The following is a 15,386-nucleotide window of genomic DNA, read 5'->3' as shown; positions in this document are numbered from 1 at the left end:
GATCATTACAAAAACCTCAATACGGTGTAGAGTAGAGAAAGGAACTAGAATCCGGATCGGACCGATACGCGGCTATTCGTGAATACGGTTGAGAAAGAGAATCCGGATGCCGTTGAATGAAATCCCTCAAGGGAGATTTTTTCCCCCAACACTACTGCACAGCAAGACTCAAAGATTCAACAGATTGCTCATGTCATAAAAATGTAATCAAACTATTTGGACCCAATGGAACCGGTAGGAATCCAATTCCAGCTCGATGGTTGAAGTTGGTGGTCGCCAGGGGCCTCGCCGGTCAGGTGGGCATCGCTCTATTCTGCGAAGTTTCACCGGCTGGTGGGGGTCTCAGTTGCCTCCGCAACGATCTGACCAAATAATGCTTTTTCCAGCCTACATATCTTATAACAATTAGAATGAATAACAATCTGAATTTGTTTTCAAGTAAAGGTATTTTTCTAAACTCTTAATATACTTTTCCGTACTATTAAACGCCGCTCGATGAGCTATCCCGTGCACATACCACCCAAGGTAACGTAAATGTTAATTCCCCAATTGACAAATTTGCCTTAATAACCATTACTTTTTACAGATGTTGTCAATATGATCGACTATAGAAAACGGATGATACGATTTTAAGCACCCTTTAGGGCGTAGTCACACACACACACACACACACACACACACACACACATGGCGCAGAATACAGGGGACAAAGAAGGAGCTGAAAACCTGAACAATTCATCAGGTAGGTTACATTTAAGGAGTAGCTAGAATTAAATTGCTCTTCATAACCATAACTCGTAAACATTTGACTAGCTGCTGGTGACACAACTGTTCAACAGATGATGATATCCTCAACGCCGAAAAAGGAAAGCAAACCTCGCACAAATTGCACCATCGCCGGGAGCAGCCTCTCTGTATAAGAGAGCCGTGGTGCGATCCGGATTATGTACCCTGCGATAATCTAGCTTCCGGTAGCCGCACAACTGATGCCATCGACGAATCGGTCTCGGAGGATATCCATGATTCATAAGCACACATGTACAAAAACATCGCTAAAAACAAGCGTTTGCAGTACCGTAAAGCAATGGGATTGGATGCCGCTATTCTTCTAACTTAATCTATCAATTTCTGTTGCGCTTCTGTTCGAAGCTCATTGTTCCTATCACGTATCTAGATCTGCGTATGTGTCGATTAAATGCGAATGCAATTGTTACTTTCAAATGGTAAGTAGCAATCAAGTACGTGCCCGAACTTGAATGTTTCTTGTTCACGGTTACTGCCGGAAAGCCTATGAGTTTGTTTTCGTACTTTGTTTCCGTTGTTTTCACTGTATCCGTAGCTGGACAACAGGTTCTCTGAAACGCATTCACGGTACCGATCCGGTTCTGGCACTTGCGATTCCCAGTTCCCATTCCAAAGAAATGGAATCGACGGTTCCATCCGGAACTGGTGAAACCGTTGGAAGCATCCAGAACCCGCCCGAAAGCTAGTATAGGCTAGTATCTGGCGGTTCCGTAAGGAGTGATTGCAAATAACGCAACTGGTTCCGATGTTTTGTGGAATCGTCCGGAACCAGTTCCACCTTTTTTGCAATTTTCTCCCATCTCTACTGGACAGTCAGTCCAGTGTAAAGGGAGACTGGTCCAGGCCGCTAACTAGTGCTGATAAATTCAACGGTGCATTACATTTAGCTCCAGCCCTGCGTTTTACACGCACGGAAGGCCCCGTTACATTTACAGTACTTATATTAGAAAAATATATGGGGGACTATTTTGGATGGCACAACAAGATCCAACAAACCAAAAATCGACATCTCTCTACTGATGTTCCTGCATTGGCTTAATTGGGTACTTTCTATGTACTACAGAGGATAGCCTAACACTTTGCCCCTAGACCTAGTTGTCATGTTTGCTTCAAGAAGAATATTACCTAAAAGCTTATTCTGTTCGCCTTAACCAATGTAAGTTATTATCCTTTACAATTCCTCTTGGTTTAAAACGATCTGTTTGTCATGTCGGCTACCTAATGGCTTACAAGACTACGGAGGGAACAATCCGGATGGAATTCGGTCATGCTAATGCCCTTTTCTTCTAAGTGATTCTCTCATATCATAGAACCGTTCTGTCGTGTTAATGATATTATGAGAGTGTTTGAAAGTTTTCCTAGTCCAACATAAAATTTACACAGTACAGGAGACACAGTGGTAGCCGCATGTCGTACATGTTTCATCGTAAATTGTATCATCCAGTAGCAGAGACCTTGAAGTTGATAACCAGGAGACAAATCATTAGTGGGGAAGCTTTTTTACATCTAATAGCCGGGAAAACAGACCTTGCAACTTACCTCCAGGGATCAGTTCAAGCGAACAAAGACCTAAAATACTGCAATAACTGAAAATACTCAAAGCTAGAGGAAAACCAAGCGATATTCCAATTATAGCAGATCCATAGGAGCGAAACCAACCAAAAATGGGCACGTCGACGACTACGAAGTAGTTGATTTGTGCTTGATGATTGATTGAAGCGTCAACAGTTTGATGGAAGACAGTTCCGTTTCGGGAGCGGGAATCGCAAAACAATCGTCGCGTCAACATACCATACCGAGTGAGAGATAGATAGAGATAGACTTGGAATTTGTTGGAATATTAGTTCGTCCTGCCTTTATTAATTCGAAAAAAAAAAACATTAAGTATGAAAATTATGAAAAAGCCTTGAATCCGAGTATCAAAAAAAAAAACTAAATGATGCTCTAGAACTCCAGAACGGGAGATCTGGGCCCTTCCAAAAAACATTCCTCCTATGTTTTACAGACGAAGACGAACCAAGACACCATTGATTGTTGTTTCGGGTGCTGTGAATCCTTCCCCCGCGCGCCTTACATACGGTTACCACGACCGAATCCTCCGCGCTGGAAAAAAGAAGAACCATAAAACGGATTTGTTGGGGACATTTTAACAGACACGTTACACGGAACGGAGAGATATATGTGTTGGTATCTATACTTACGTATTCTAGTTCGCCGGCACCAACACCAACGTCACCCTTCTTGTCGGCCGGTGCTGCCTGCTGCATACGCCGGTACGCCTGGCGATCTTCGCCAGCCTTCGGACCTTCCGGACGTGGACCGGCCTGGGTGCGGGCGCGCTGTGGTTCCGAACGGGCCGCACGCTTCAGCGTCGACGGCACAATTTCGGCCGGCAGATGGAGATAGGCACGCAGATACTCGATACCCTCGTTGGTCAGATACCAGTAGTAGTGGCGCCAGGCGAACTGCTCCTTCACGAAGTTCTTCGACTTGAGCGACTGCATCGTCTTGATGACGTGCAGGTTCGGGATGTTCTCCAGCTCCGGATGCTTCGGGGCGTAGAAGTCTTTCTGCGCGACCAGCACACCCTCCTTGAAGAGGTACTCGTAGATGGCGACTCGATGTGCTTTTGGCATGAACATCTGTAACGAAGCGAACCCAAAAATACACACACAAGCGCGCGTACACACGGTTAAGTTAGTGACCGGTTGGCATCGAAGATACGGAACCGCGGAGCAGTGTGTGTGTCGCTGGGCGGTGCGCGCTTAGCTTTTCGGGCACATTTCTGTTTGTTGTCCACGTATCGGCACAAACCACAAGCACACAGACGGGACACATTCCGGCCGAAAACACATACACAACAACAGTTCCACACACTGAAGATAAACCCGCACCGACGGTCTAATGGGTTGGCGTTCCCCCTTCCGAGAGACAACCATACACAACATTCACCGCTAGTACGCCAGCAGGGGGAAAAAGTGCCCTAAAAGCCGCAGCAACACACACAACAGCGTCCGGAACCGTTTGCACACAAAATCAAGCACCTTTGGTTGGTGTTTTGCGTGGAAATTCGGCTAAAAACTTTACCTTGGCGAAATGTGACAATACAGTTCGGTACACTGCCCGGAAGAGAAAGAACGAAAGCACGGCCGTTAGTCGAGTGCTTTGACAGCGAACGCGGTGTAAACGCACGGATTGGCAAGAAAACGCACCGAGTGCTTCCGGGCGGTCACGATTTGGCGTTTGACGTTTGGAAGAAAAACGCAATTAAGGTGCGTAATGAACGGGTTTTGCGCATGTATGAATCTTGGTATATGTTGCAGATGCGATTTAATTTTTTTTACGAGGAAAGGAAATTATTTTTGGTACGAAATTAATTTATTTTGGAAACTTTTTCTCCGTTTATTTAAAAAAGCTTTGAGTCTTAGAGACTACATTCGCCGCTCCCAATTTTGGAAACAATCCGTTGGCGCAGCATAGCTGAGCGTGGAAAAATATTTCTTCCACCGAGTTGCATGCTGCTGTAAGAATCGGCATGAGTAATGAAATGGAATGTCTTTAGTCGGTCTTAATAGGGTTTTGTATACGATTTTGCCATCTGGTTGATCATCATCTCCGGACACTTCTTGCGTTGTATCCGCATCGCCATGATCAGTGTCATTTTTAATTCAAGAATATGCTTATTCGATTGAATAATTTTAGACCAGCACCTCCAAAGATCCGCATATTCAGCGCCCGAATTTGAAATCCTACCAAAGACTTAAAGACGAATTCCCGAGAGCACCAGAATCCTCATGCACTATGATGATTTCAAGGTGGAATGCGATACCACGGATTCCACCTATCTATAGAACATCATGCACCATATTAAGGGCGATTATGGACGGGGTGATGGGGAGTTGAAAAGCTGCCGATATCGTTTGCTATGAAGCAGGTGCTTCGACATTCTGAACACGATTTTTACATTGATATCATTGGATGAACATCTGCTTATGGTGGGCGAGGCGCGCAAATAGGATTGGATTGAGGATTAATGCGAAGAAGCAAAGCTCCTGCATGTCGGAGACTCTGCCCATGACTTGGAAGCAGATCTCGAGGTGTGCGTTCGTGTGGAGAAAGAACCAAGAAAATCTCTCCTGCATCGCCAGTACAGGTAACGAATATTATATTAAATTATAAAAAATAAAAATAAAAATAAAATTAATAATTTTAAAAATATAGACAAGAATGGAAATGATTCGGCTACTGCCCAACAGATGGCGCTATGGAGAGGATGGTTTTTCACGACAGGAAATTCATGTTCATCGTTAATCTCAAAACTTTCTTACCGTAGACCATTTTGCAGACGTGCTACAATTTGTTTAATGTAAATTTATTGATATATGTATATATTTCACGAGTGACTGTTTTGTTTTCTTTTCCGTTTAATTTTGGTTCTAGTTTAGCCGCGTTATGTGGGTGTATGTGCCTGTGTGTGAAGGTTAATATGTACTTTGTTTACAAACAGTGGAGACCCAGCGCGCGCTTGCTTCGTTTTTCGGTGTGTTTAATGTGGTCCTGTTTCTTATTATAGGTGAGTAAATATGTTGGGATAATTGTTTTTTTTTTGCGCTGCAGTTAATTCCCCCTTTTTTAGTTCATATAATAATCACACCTTCCTCGTTATAGTATTCACTGTAGTCCGGCAGAAGAACGCTTCGGATCTCGATGGTGCCGGTACGCTCCGGGTGACGGTCCAGCGGGATAGTGGGATAGTGGTGGCTGTTGCTTCGCCGACCTTCCTCAAACGGACAGTGTATAATCTGGAGAGTGGAGGTAAAGCTTAATTTTATGTTGTAGGAAATTGATGTCCAGAAAGGATAAGGTAAACACGCATCGACAGTCACCGGATCCGGTAGTTCCGGAATGCAGCTTAAAGTGGCTGCATTCCGGAACATAGTATATTTCTTCTTCTTGGCTTAAAGACCAAGGGCACGCCGATCATCGAATGGCTTACTAGACTTGTCGATACCAGTTGGATAGTCAGTCCTCATTACGAGAGAACGATTCGGATGGGATGTGGAGACTGGTCTTATCATGTCGCTTCACCACCGGGCCAGCTTCAGCAAGTCTAATAAGGTAATAGATGACCGAGACCGTCGTTAAGCCAAGAAGGCATGATTGATGAGTATCAAATTCCGTCCGGATCGTTTTTCTGTACGCCGAGCTGACAAAGTCTAGGAAACTACGAACATAGATAAGTCGAAAACTCTTGAAGCTGCAGCGCGAGTGAAGGAGAGGATATTTCGAGCGACCTCAACTGCTATTGCTAAACTGACCTGAGATTTTAGAGGCAGTTCAGTTTTGAATACAGAAGAATTGAGGAAGGTCCTTCTGATAGAGGTTGGCTCTTAAAAAATTTCGATTGTTGCTGAGATCAAATGGGACACTTCGATCGAAGGTGCCCTTTACCAACAATACAATATGCGTATCACAAGCATTGCCAACTGCTCATTCTGAGTGATTGTCTTATGGAAGACTTAGTTTTCCAAACGATGACTTCTTCTTGGCTTAACAACCATCTACCAGGTCACGCCGGACATCTAATGGCTCACTAGACTTGCTGATACCACATAGTTGGATAGTCTCTCCTCTCTACACATAAACGGTCCGGAAGGGATCTGAACCCCGGTCCTGCTGTGTGAAGAGAAGTAGCATATTACCTCGTTTGATTGTTCCGATCCTACTGAATTCTTTAGTGTAGCGTGTGGTTTCCTCTGCACATCCTGCCCATTCTCATCTGCTTCACCTCCGACATGGAACTGCCGGCTGATGCCTAATGGTGATTTACTATTTTTTGAAGCTGGAATCTCATCCTCTCCATCATTAGCATAATTGAGTCCATTTAAAGGTACCACACTGTTTGCTTTACGCTGCAGGCCATTTTCGTTGTTGTGTTCGGTATCGCTACCAGAATCGGTCCACCGATGGAAGCCGGTCTGAGTGTGAAGCGTTTGTTCTACCATCGAGCTGCGAGAGGGTGACGGCGATGAAAGGTACCGTACGCGTTGCAGATGCTTACTGCTGTAGTCCTGTATTTTGACCGTGCTTTTACATCCGGTAAAGCTTTCCTCACCGGTAGGCCGGTTGCCACTTCTCACGGCACCTCCTTCTACCGGAGGTGCTGGAGGTATTGGTGGAGGTGGAGGAGGAGGTGGAGGTGGTGGTACCGATGGTGGAGCTGATGCTGGTAGGGATGGCTTTCCGTCCTCCAGGCTCGCACACGAAAAGGAGGAGGATGAAAAACAAAGATTGCTAGTAGTGCTGCTACGATCGATGTACGTGATCTGTTCGCTTAGCTTAACCGTCTTCCGACCACCGGTCTCTTCGACTATATGTTCAGCTGAGTTGAACAATTCATCAAACTCATCGAAACCGCAATTCGTTCTGCGGAAAATGTCTACACTACCGTTCGATCCCTGCCGGAGACTAGCCACCGAACCCTCGAGTTCTTCCAATTGACGATCCATCCGTTGTACAATGTCTAGCTGTGGAACGAACGGTTCGAGTGCTGTGCAACCGCTTAGCTTCGCAACCGGTGGTCCTGCTTCCTCTAGTACATTTGTATCACTACCCTGCGAAAGGAAGTCATTGATCCATTTACGCTTCAACTCTGCACTGTCGATCGATTTCCGGAGCACCTCGGCTAGTGGCATAAACTGGCGTGCTTTGGTGGAATCCGGTTGTACAATGGGTGGTTCCGGTTCGGGAACTTTCGGTACCGTGCGGACCGGTGATCCGGTCAACTTTGCGCGGTTCGATGGTCCAGAGTCGGTACGTCGTAACTGCACGACACGTGGCGGTAGTGGAAGTTTCTCCGAATTCGGTGGATATCGTTCCGTTTCGTCCGGCTTCGGTCCAGCCTCCGTAATAGTTGTCTCACTACTTTCGTCCGTACTGTAACCCTTCCGGAAGCGTACCTCAATCTCGTCCGAATTGTTATCGATGGAGAAATCACACGCCCGGTCCATCGGTGGAAAATTGCGCGCTGGTGCCGTTGTCGGCAGTGAGGTTGCACCCGACGGTGGTGTGACTTTCGCCGTTTGAATGATGCTCTTGTTGACCGTTCCATTTACCGCGGACAATGTTCGCCGATGGTGTTGAGGTTGATGGTGGAGCTGCGGTTGCTGCTGCTGATGTAAACGCAACGACTGCACCTGACGATTGTCACTTGATTCACTGTCACTCTCTTCGCGAGCCCTTTCCGGTTCGGCAAACGCACCACGCCTTCTACGGTGATATCTCATCGTCAACAGATTATCAACCGATTGCGCCTTTACCTGTTCTACCAGCTCCACCACTGCGCCATCACTACTAGACGTAGGTGCGTCAAAAAAAGTCCTCCCCTTCGTTGCCGTTACCGGGCCACCGGAACGGTGCGCTTTCTTCGCCATCATTAGCCCAACACCACCGGCCGAACTGGCCCGCGCCGTACTGGCCGATTCACGTTCCACGATCCGGAACAGCTCGCTGCTGTTTTTCTGCCACCGGCTTAGATCAGTGTCCGGTTTGGTTTGCTGGTCGCAAGCCGGTGACCGTTTGCGTCTCCTTGGGGGAGGTTTTATCTCTGGCACTTCGATCGGACGCCGCTTGCAGGGGGAAAACTTTTCGTGTACCATTGTGGCCGGTGTGGGACCGATGGGCGGCGTCTCCGAACCACCGACCGCTTGCGTGATTTTGCGAGGAAGATTCAGCAGGATGCCTCGTTTGGCCGCACTACGATCACACTTCAGTGCGTACAGACCCAGATTGTCCCGGTGGCTGTAGTCGGCCGGTGTACGACTGCTAACCGAGGACGAGATAATCGAGATGTCGGACGAATGGCGCATGTGATGTTGGCGTGGTGGTGCCGGATGCTGCCGGACAAAGTCGCTGCGTGGGTTGGGTCGTGCGGTTGACGGTGCACTGGTGGATGTTGCTGGTGTAACACCGCCACTTCCAAGATTGAACGCTGCCGGTAAGTTCGGAAACTGGTGCAGGCTTAACAGTGAGCCCCCGTTCCATTGGCGCAATTTCTTCAACTTGGGCAACTTCGGTAGCGGTGGTAATACGCCTGAAAGACACAGAGGGTGATAGAGATGGACGAAACTGGTGGTGGTGGTGGTGGATAACATTGCGTACTTCGCACTCTGGCAGCTTACTTTTAAAGAAATCCATCTTCCGTCAGTCAAATACTGATGTTCGTTTTCGTTGGTGTGGTTGATGGTTCTGCGAGCGTGTTCATCCACGAACATCGACCGAGACTGTATGCGATCATGGGACCGTTTAGTTTGGGATTCCCCTCACTGGTACCTCACACCTTTGGGTTTTGGTTTCCTGGACACACCCAAACCAATACTGCGAAACTCCAGCAATCGCTCAACTTCCATACGGGCACTGTGTGTTGGTACTGTGATACCACCAAATCGGACTTCACCGTTCGAACACCATTAGTACTTACCATCAGTTCGAAGTACAAATTGACAAACTCAAACTCGGCAGAGACTAATTAAATTAAACGCAGCCTACATTGGCCTTCTTAGTAAGGGCGCTTGCGCCCCATACACCTTACCGTCTAGCTATCAGAGTCAGGTGTGTTGCGAGTGTGATGTAGAGGAGGTGTTGAATCTTGGCTGTGAAAAAGTGAAAAGCGGAAGGATTTTAGGCTAATGGAGCTGGATAGAGAGCTCGTCCAGGTATGAACATACAAGAGCATGACAGCAATATACATCGAAAAACACACACAAATACAAAAAGACACACATGTAACATTGATAAACCGTATGAATATTATTTCTCTTTTTCTATCTAGATTTGTTTTGTTCCTTTTGCATGTTTCTGGAAGATCCACAGATTTAACTTAACTGGTTACTACATTAAATTCAATAGGAAGCAACTGGTCTTAAAGCTACGCATGAACGAACGAACGTATCAACGAAGGAAGAACTAAAGATGGATGCGCCTAAAACGAGTACATATCATATATAGGTAGATATAGTCAGAACAGTAAGGCTTTGTAAGACAGAAAACAGACATCTCCGGGAGAGGTTTCGCTTGCTTGCCCTGCTTGCGTTGCTGCCGAGTGCTGTTACGAGAAACTGTGTGATGCAAACTTCTACCCTTGTGTACGCCACTTTTTTAATCGCTAGACATGTATATGGTTGTTAGTGATACTTTAGTCATATTTCGTTGTCTATTATCAGTTCTATAGGCATATATAGGCCGTTGTGTACAATTTGGGCGTCTTTAACACCGAAGTCAAAGAGCAGACATTACACGACGGGGTGTTGGGAGTTAGAAAACAAAAACCCAGAGAAGCCTTATCGTCTGTGAAAGAACAGGGAGGGGAAAAAATGCTATAATGTAAACGCGAAACAATCTCTAGAGGCTAATGCTGCTTACACAATGCGACACCACTCACCGCGGTGTGGTGTGGTGCTAACTACTAATACGCAACCTCCAAAGCCTTACAGAAACAAACAAACCGTAAACACAGTAACACTGCTACACTGCTGCTTTGACCTGCTATCGAGGGCTTTCCCTTCGTTCTGGTGCTTTGTAATGGTTTGTTGTTTTTTCTAGAGGTTTCTTCTTTCTAGCCAGGGGTAGGGATGGGACAATAATGTGGAGAAGGGAAGGTGTTCATATTATATTGTACGCTGGAAGAGGACTAAAGCTACACTGGCTGTGGCTTTCGTTGCCCCATATATGGATATATGCCTATGGACGCTTTTCATTAGTGGGGTTTTTTGTTTGTGGCAAGCGACCCTGAGCGTAAATATTTTGGAGGATTTTGGTATAATGGTTGTTTTTGCCCTTTTGTTTTCGTTTGTCCTCGGGACGCATCAATCAATCGCCTCTCTGTGCCTATCTATGAAACGAAAGCAAACACACACACAAACATACACACACACACACTCACACACGGCACACGATTTGGAAGGATAGATAGATAGAGAGAGAGCGAGAGAGAGAGAGAAAGAGAAAGAGAAAGGGAGGTAAAAAGGACAAAAACTTAAGTAAAAACAAATCAACTCAACAACGTAAACGTCTAAAGGACATTCATATATAGAATAGGACGAGGATATACATTCATACATATACGTCATTCTCTCTCTCTCCCTCTCTCTCCCTCTATCCTCCCTCTATCTTCATCTATCTACCCCCTATCTATCTGTGTATTGGATGCGTTTTTGGATTAAGTTTAGATGAACACCTGTTCGTCCTCGGAAGCGTTCGAGAGGGATAGCTGCGTCCGGACCGGTCCGACGGTGGTTTTGAACGTGTCCTTTGCCGGTGTCACGGGATACCGGGTCGGGCCAGTGTACTTGCGAGATATTGAGGCACCCTGCTGCCCCGGTAGCTTCACAGACGATCCTAAGCGAGTGTGGTTGCGAATCGGGCCAATCATGGCCGGTAGTCCAACACCATCGAACGTTGGCGGATGTTTGCTGTACACCTGCAGGATCTATGAGAAGAGAGATGCGAGACAGTTGAGCACGATGTTGTAACGATAGTGCTATTGGTTACCGTACCTTCGGCAGGTCGGGCATACTTTTCGAGGGACTAAGACTTGCGTACGCAGGTGGGGGTGGATGTTGCGGGACAGACTGATGACTACGCTCGGTTACCGCCATTCGATTACGCGTCCGAAGAATATCGGCAACGTTTTTTGTGTACCGTTGGCTTACACTACCACCGTTAATGTCTGCTCCGGACGCTCGCGGGGTAGAGGTGTAGGATCCTTCGGACACACGCTCCGCGAGGTGTTTCCGATGTTGGCTTTGGGAGTAGAATTTAGGTACCGTAGTATCGCCTTCCTCAAAATATTTCATTTGACTTTGGACCGATGGTAAGGTGTGCTGTTGGGTATCTAGCAGGGGTGTAGTACTGGCCGAGCGACAACCATTCTTGATGTACAGACTGTTCGATTTGGTGACGGTGGGTGGACGTGTTTGATGTTGCTGCTCCGCTTCGGATCCTGCACGGTGAAAGATCTGCGACAGTACAAGCTCCACCGTACGGCCCGTTTGCTGCAGTATGCTTAGCGATTCGGCGTAAGGTAGATTGAGCAGCGATTTCCCATTCACTGCAATGATCTGTAAAAAGGATGCGCAACAGGGAAAGACTTAACAACGTAATTTCCTCACTAACATTTATGGAAGGATAAAGAAGATGAAGCACGAAGTAACGGGAAGGAGCATATAGGGAGACCGAGGAAAGAAGGAAAGGAGCATCAATGTTGCTTGGGATGCTTGGGAATGAGTATGGCGTATTTGGAGGGGTTCGGGATCTAACAAGCGACAGCGGTGAGGGTTGGAAGGGATTGTCGAAAGTAACCGACGAGTAGAAAATCGCGTGAACTTCGGCTGAACCCGCTTTATTCTAGCAAAGCAAGGGATTACGGACATTTGACGAAAAGCTAGCTTTGCCGAGAGTAAATTCCGAGTGTTTTTTAAACGTAAGTTTCGTACCTAGCCATACAGCGATCTCCTTGATGGAGGAAACACGATTAATGTCGATGCCACAAATTATGTATCTCCAAAGGTTGATTGATAGAACGACAAAACGCGATAACGTTACATTTCTGAGGACAATGTAACAGACAAGTTTCACGCCACCAAGCGGAAAAGGAATCGAGGAAATTTTGTAGAAGACGACAATCAGATGACGAGGTTAAAGAGAAGAATATTTTTAGATCTTCAGTGTACATGAGGACACCAGCAGATGATAGCATATTAACACAGTCATTAGCAAACAATAGAAAGAGCAGGGGACTCAGAACGCTGCCCTGAGGAACACCGCACGGTCCAGCGAATATGTCAGAATTCTAACTCTGTAAGTTCTATCATGAAGATAGGAACTTAACCAAGTCAGAACAGGTCTATCTAGTTTGACAAGCAAGAGGTAAATCGGGATACTGTCGAATGAAGCTTTGAAATCAGTATAGACAGTATCTACTTGACGCCCAATAGATATATTCTCAAACACTGACGAGACAAGGCCCATGAGTTTAGATGAGGAAGAACGTTTCGGCATGAAGCCATGGTGATGAGGAGATATGTAATTAGAATCATAAGGAAGGACAGACGAAAGGACAAAGTAGTCAAAAATCTTGGATGGATCACAAAGCAGGAAGACAGCCCTATAATTACGAGTTGTCGCACCTATCACCCTTCTTATGCACTTTAACCAGCCATGTAGATTTCCTGACAGCAAGAAAGGTTATGAACGTTTAAAAATTCGATTCAGAAGCAGTGTAAACAAGTGTTTACACTTTTTAATCACAGAGGACACAGAGGAGGGAACTAATTCTTCATTGAAGACCACATCACAGGGGTGGGGAATGATATTAACAGGAGTGTATGAGAGACTTTTAGGTAAATTTGGATTCTTTTAAGGATCTCAAGAGCACATAAATTTGTTGGACGCCATTACCTGATCGCCCACCCGTACGCCATTGCGTGCGCCCGGTCCGTTCGGTGCGAGATCCTTCACGTAGACATTGCTATCGTTACCCTGCACGATACTAATGCCCAGCGTGTATCGAGCGGTGGAGCTAGTACTATGCTCCCGGTTTCGTTTCTTCACACCACCACCCATCGTTGCGTACGGGAAGCGCTCGTCAAATTCGTCGTAGTGCGTGGTGCCGGTTTGGCTGGACGCCGTCAATGACCATTTTCCGGGGAAAGCGATCGATTCCTGGCTGCGTGATAGAAACTGCCGATGAGAAGGGATCAGCAGTGTTTCCTGGTCGGTACCGAGGACCGCATCCTTCACGATAACAACCGTTGCGAGGATACGATCGTTCGACGCACCACTACACTGGCTGATGTTGTTAAACTTCTCCAACAGCGTGTCGGAGATCGTCTCGTCCGCCATCGGCAGCTCGAACTGGCAGCTTTCACTGCGGATGCTGGATTCTGTAAAGCAAATCATGCGAGACGTTAGTTTAGTTTAGATTGTCGCTTCCCATTTCGCGATCGCGATTCGTCCACTCACGTATGACACACGCTTTCGGGGAGAGTAACGTCTCCGCACTCCCACCAACCGACTGTTCGTCGATCTTCTCCATAAAGTACACCGAACCCATACTACTCTTCACCGACAGCACCTCATCCACACTGCTTTCGATCAGTGGATGCGCTGGTACCGGTGGATGAGCGCCGTGCGTTAATCCGTCACCCGTTTCCACATCGTCTTCGTGCAGCAAGAACCCGCTACTGCTGCGACTGATGTTGGCTACATTTTGGAACGAGACGGCACCGCTTAATCCTGCCAGACCGGCACCACTGCCAGCTGTACCGGCAGCAGCAAGATTATCGAACGATTTGTTCAGAAACTGGGCCGAAAACACTTTCGTGCCCATTTTGACTTTGTTTCGGTTCATGCTGTGCGTTGTTTTCGGTGAATTGCTACCGGACTGATCAAGCCCGCCCGGCGACGCCGGTACGCCTGACAGACCGTCCACCGGTTCCTGTTCACCAGCAGCACCACCACCACCTCCGAGGAACGGATTTTCGTTCTCCTTGTTCTGATTCTGCTGGTTGGTAATTTCGACCGTAAGGTTCAACGCGGATGTACCACCGCTGCCCGGTTCGACGGTTGATTTGGAGCGCTTCAGTAGAAATCGCTGCCGTAGCCGGGCCAACCGGTTATCGTTGAGCATCGATTTCTTAAGATTACGCACCCGCAATCCTGTCGTCTTGAAGGGTTTGTCGATATTTTCGATGTTTTTTGCATCGAAAGCGGCTGACGCCGGGTCCGGCGATGGCCGGGTAGTGCCGTCTACCAGCTCGTTTACGGTACGCTTCTTGCGGACATCTTCCTCCGCACCGATACTGGTGCCACCGGATGGCTGTTGGTCGATCGGGATGTTTAGCTCACTGGCAAGCTTTTTAATCGAGGTGAACGAGTTGCGCAACTGCATGTAGAATTTGTGATGTTCCGATGCTAGGTTGAAGGCAAAATAGCTTCTGCAAATATCGCCACAAAGAGAGAGAGAGAGATATGGTTATTTAATCTTGTACGCAATTGTCGGTACAGTTTTATTGCAAGCAAGACATACTTCCTGCCATCCATCCGCAGCTTGTACTTCACAAGATTTTTGTCACCCTTAGAACCGAGCGTTTCATTCCGTCGTACCACAACACAGAACGCGTGCTTCGAGAAGCAAATGTTTTCTATCTCGAGCCAATCGAACAGCGCGTACAGGTGGCGCATGAAGCTGTTCTTCCCGTTCCGGCACTCCTGCTGTTCCTGGTTCGCACGGGGCTGGTACCGCACGTTACGCTCAAAGATGGCAACACCTGCTAACGAAATGGCGACATACACGTCGAGCGTCATACCTTCGCCCGTCGTCCAGGACGCACTGTACAGATGCAGTCCGTACTCTTTCAGCTCCTGCACGTACCGGATGAAGTTGTGCTCTGCTTCCCGCTGCTGCAGGCCACGCTTATGAAAGTGCGCATTGCGTAGATAGCGTGCCAGCTCCCGCTTCTTCCGATACACCTCCTCCGGCAGGTAGTGTGAGATGGTGAAATATTCGCTGTACTTCATCTGTA

The 15,386-nt window shown here is 47.1% G+C and overlaps 7 protein-coding genes across 7 annotated transcripts in view; 3 read left to right on the top strand and 4 right to left on the bottom strand.

The window, feature by feature from the left end:
- LOC126559830 (DNA damage-regulated autophagy modulator protein 1) overlaps positions 1-15,386 on the bottom strand; it is a 399,963-nt gene that overhangs the window by 213,161 nt on the left and 171,416 nt on the right. The gene's annotated exons all lie outside the window — the stretch shown is intronic.
- LOC126560583 (uncharacterized) overlaps positions 1-15,386 on the top strand; it is a 499,122-nt gene that overhangs the window by 423,955 nt on the left and 59,781 nt on the right. The gene's annotated exons all lie outside the window — the stretch shown is intronic.
- LOC126560131 (BTB/POZ domain-containing protein KCTD8) overlaps positions 1-15,386 on the top strand; it is a 346,716-nt gene that overhangs the window by 274,225 nt on the left and 57,105 nt on the right. The gene's annotated exons all lie outside the window — the stretch shown is intronic.
- Positions 2,849-4,026, bottom strand: LOC126561137 (40S ribosomal protein S10b-like). Its single transcript, XM_050217085.1, has 3 exons — positions 3,892-4,026; positions 3,006-3,446; positions 2,849-2,907 (listed from the first exon to the last, which is right to left on the bottom strand). Exons 2-3 carry the CDS (start codon positions 3,444-3,446, stop codon positions 2,875-2,877), a joined length of 474 nt encoding a protein of 157 aa, XP_050073042.1. The 5' UTR covers positions 3,892-4,026; the 3' UTR covers positions 2,849-2,874.
- On the bottom strand, positions 5,442-9,035 carry LOC126568255 (uncharacterized). The gene is made up of 3 exons (XM_050224705.1): positions 8,985-9,035; positions 6,471-8,896; positions 5,442-5,585 (listed from the first exon to the last, which is right to left on the bottom strand). Exons 1-3 carry the CDS (start codon positions 8,998-9,000, stop codon positions 5,442-5,444), a joined length of 2,586 nt encoding a protein of 861 aa, XP_050080662.1. The 5' UTR covers positions 9,001-9,035.
- Positions 8,797-15,386, top strand: part of LOC126564858 (mitogen-activated protein kinase kinase kinase 15) — a 153,791-nt gene continuing 147,201 nt past the window's right edge. Inside the window, exon 1 of the mRNA XM_050222017.1 lies at positions 8,797-8,800. The gene's annotated coding sequence lies outside the window, so the exon portion shown is untranslated. The remainder of the gene's footprint in view (positions 8,801-15,386) is intronic.
- Positions 11,022-15,386, bottom strand: part of LOC126561562 (uncharacterized) — a 36,185-nt gene continuing 31,820 nt past the window's right edge. Inside the window, exons 11-15 of the mRNA XM_050217826.1 lie at positions 14,891-15,381; positions 13,825-14,798; positions 13,261-13,745; positions 11,358-11,921; positions 11,022-11,290 (exon numbers count right to left, since the gene is read on the bottom strand). Of these exons, the coding sequence (XP_050073783.1) occupies positions 11,027-11,290; positions 11,358-11,921; positions 13,261-13,745; positions 13,825-14,798; positions 14,891-15,381 (2,778 nt within the window). The 3' untranslated portion in view covers positions 11,022-11,026. The remainder of the gene's footprint in view (positions 11,291-11,357; positions 11,922-13,260; positions 13,746-13,824; positions 14,799-14,890; positions 15,382-15,386) is intronic.

Source organism: Anopheles maculipalpis, chromosome X, assembly GCF_943734695.1.
Source record: "Anopheles maculipalpis chromosome X, idAnoMacuDA_375_x, whole genome shotgun sequence".
Lineage (NCBI taxonomy): Eukaryota > Metazoa > Arthropoda > Insecta > Diptera > Culicidae > Anopheles > Anopheles maculipalpis.
The sequence above is the reverse complement of the archived record's forward strand: the minus strand, read 5'-3'. Positions and strand labels throughout refer to the sequence as shown.

Excerpts from the sequence above, each read along its gene's own strand:
- LOC126561137 (XM_050217085.1), bottom strand. The coding sequence starts at position 3,446 with ATGTTCATGCCAAAAGCACATCGAGTCGCCATCTACGAGTACCTCTTC. Across the intron at positions 2,908-3,005 it reads GTGCCGGCGAACTAGAATAC|CGCGGAGGATTCGGTCGTGG; the intron begins GTAAGTATAGAT and ends TCTTTTTTCCAG.
- LOC126568255 (XM_050224705.1), bottom strand. Across the intron at positions 5,586-6,470 it reads CTTCACACAGCAGGACCGGG|GAAGGTCGGCGAAGCAACAG; the intron begins GTTCAGATCCCT and ends TGTCCGTTTGAG.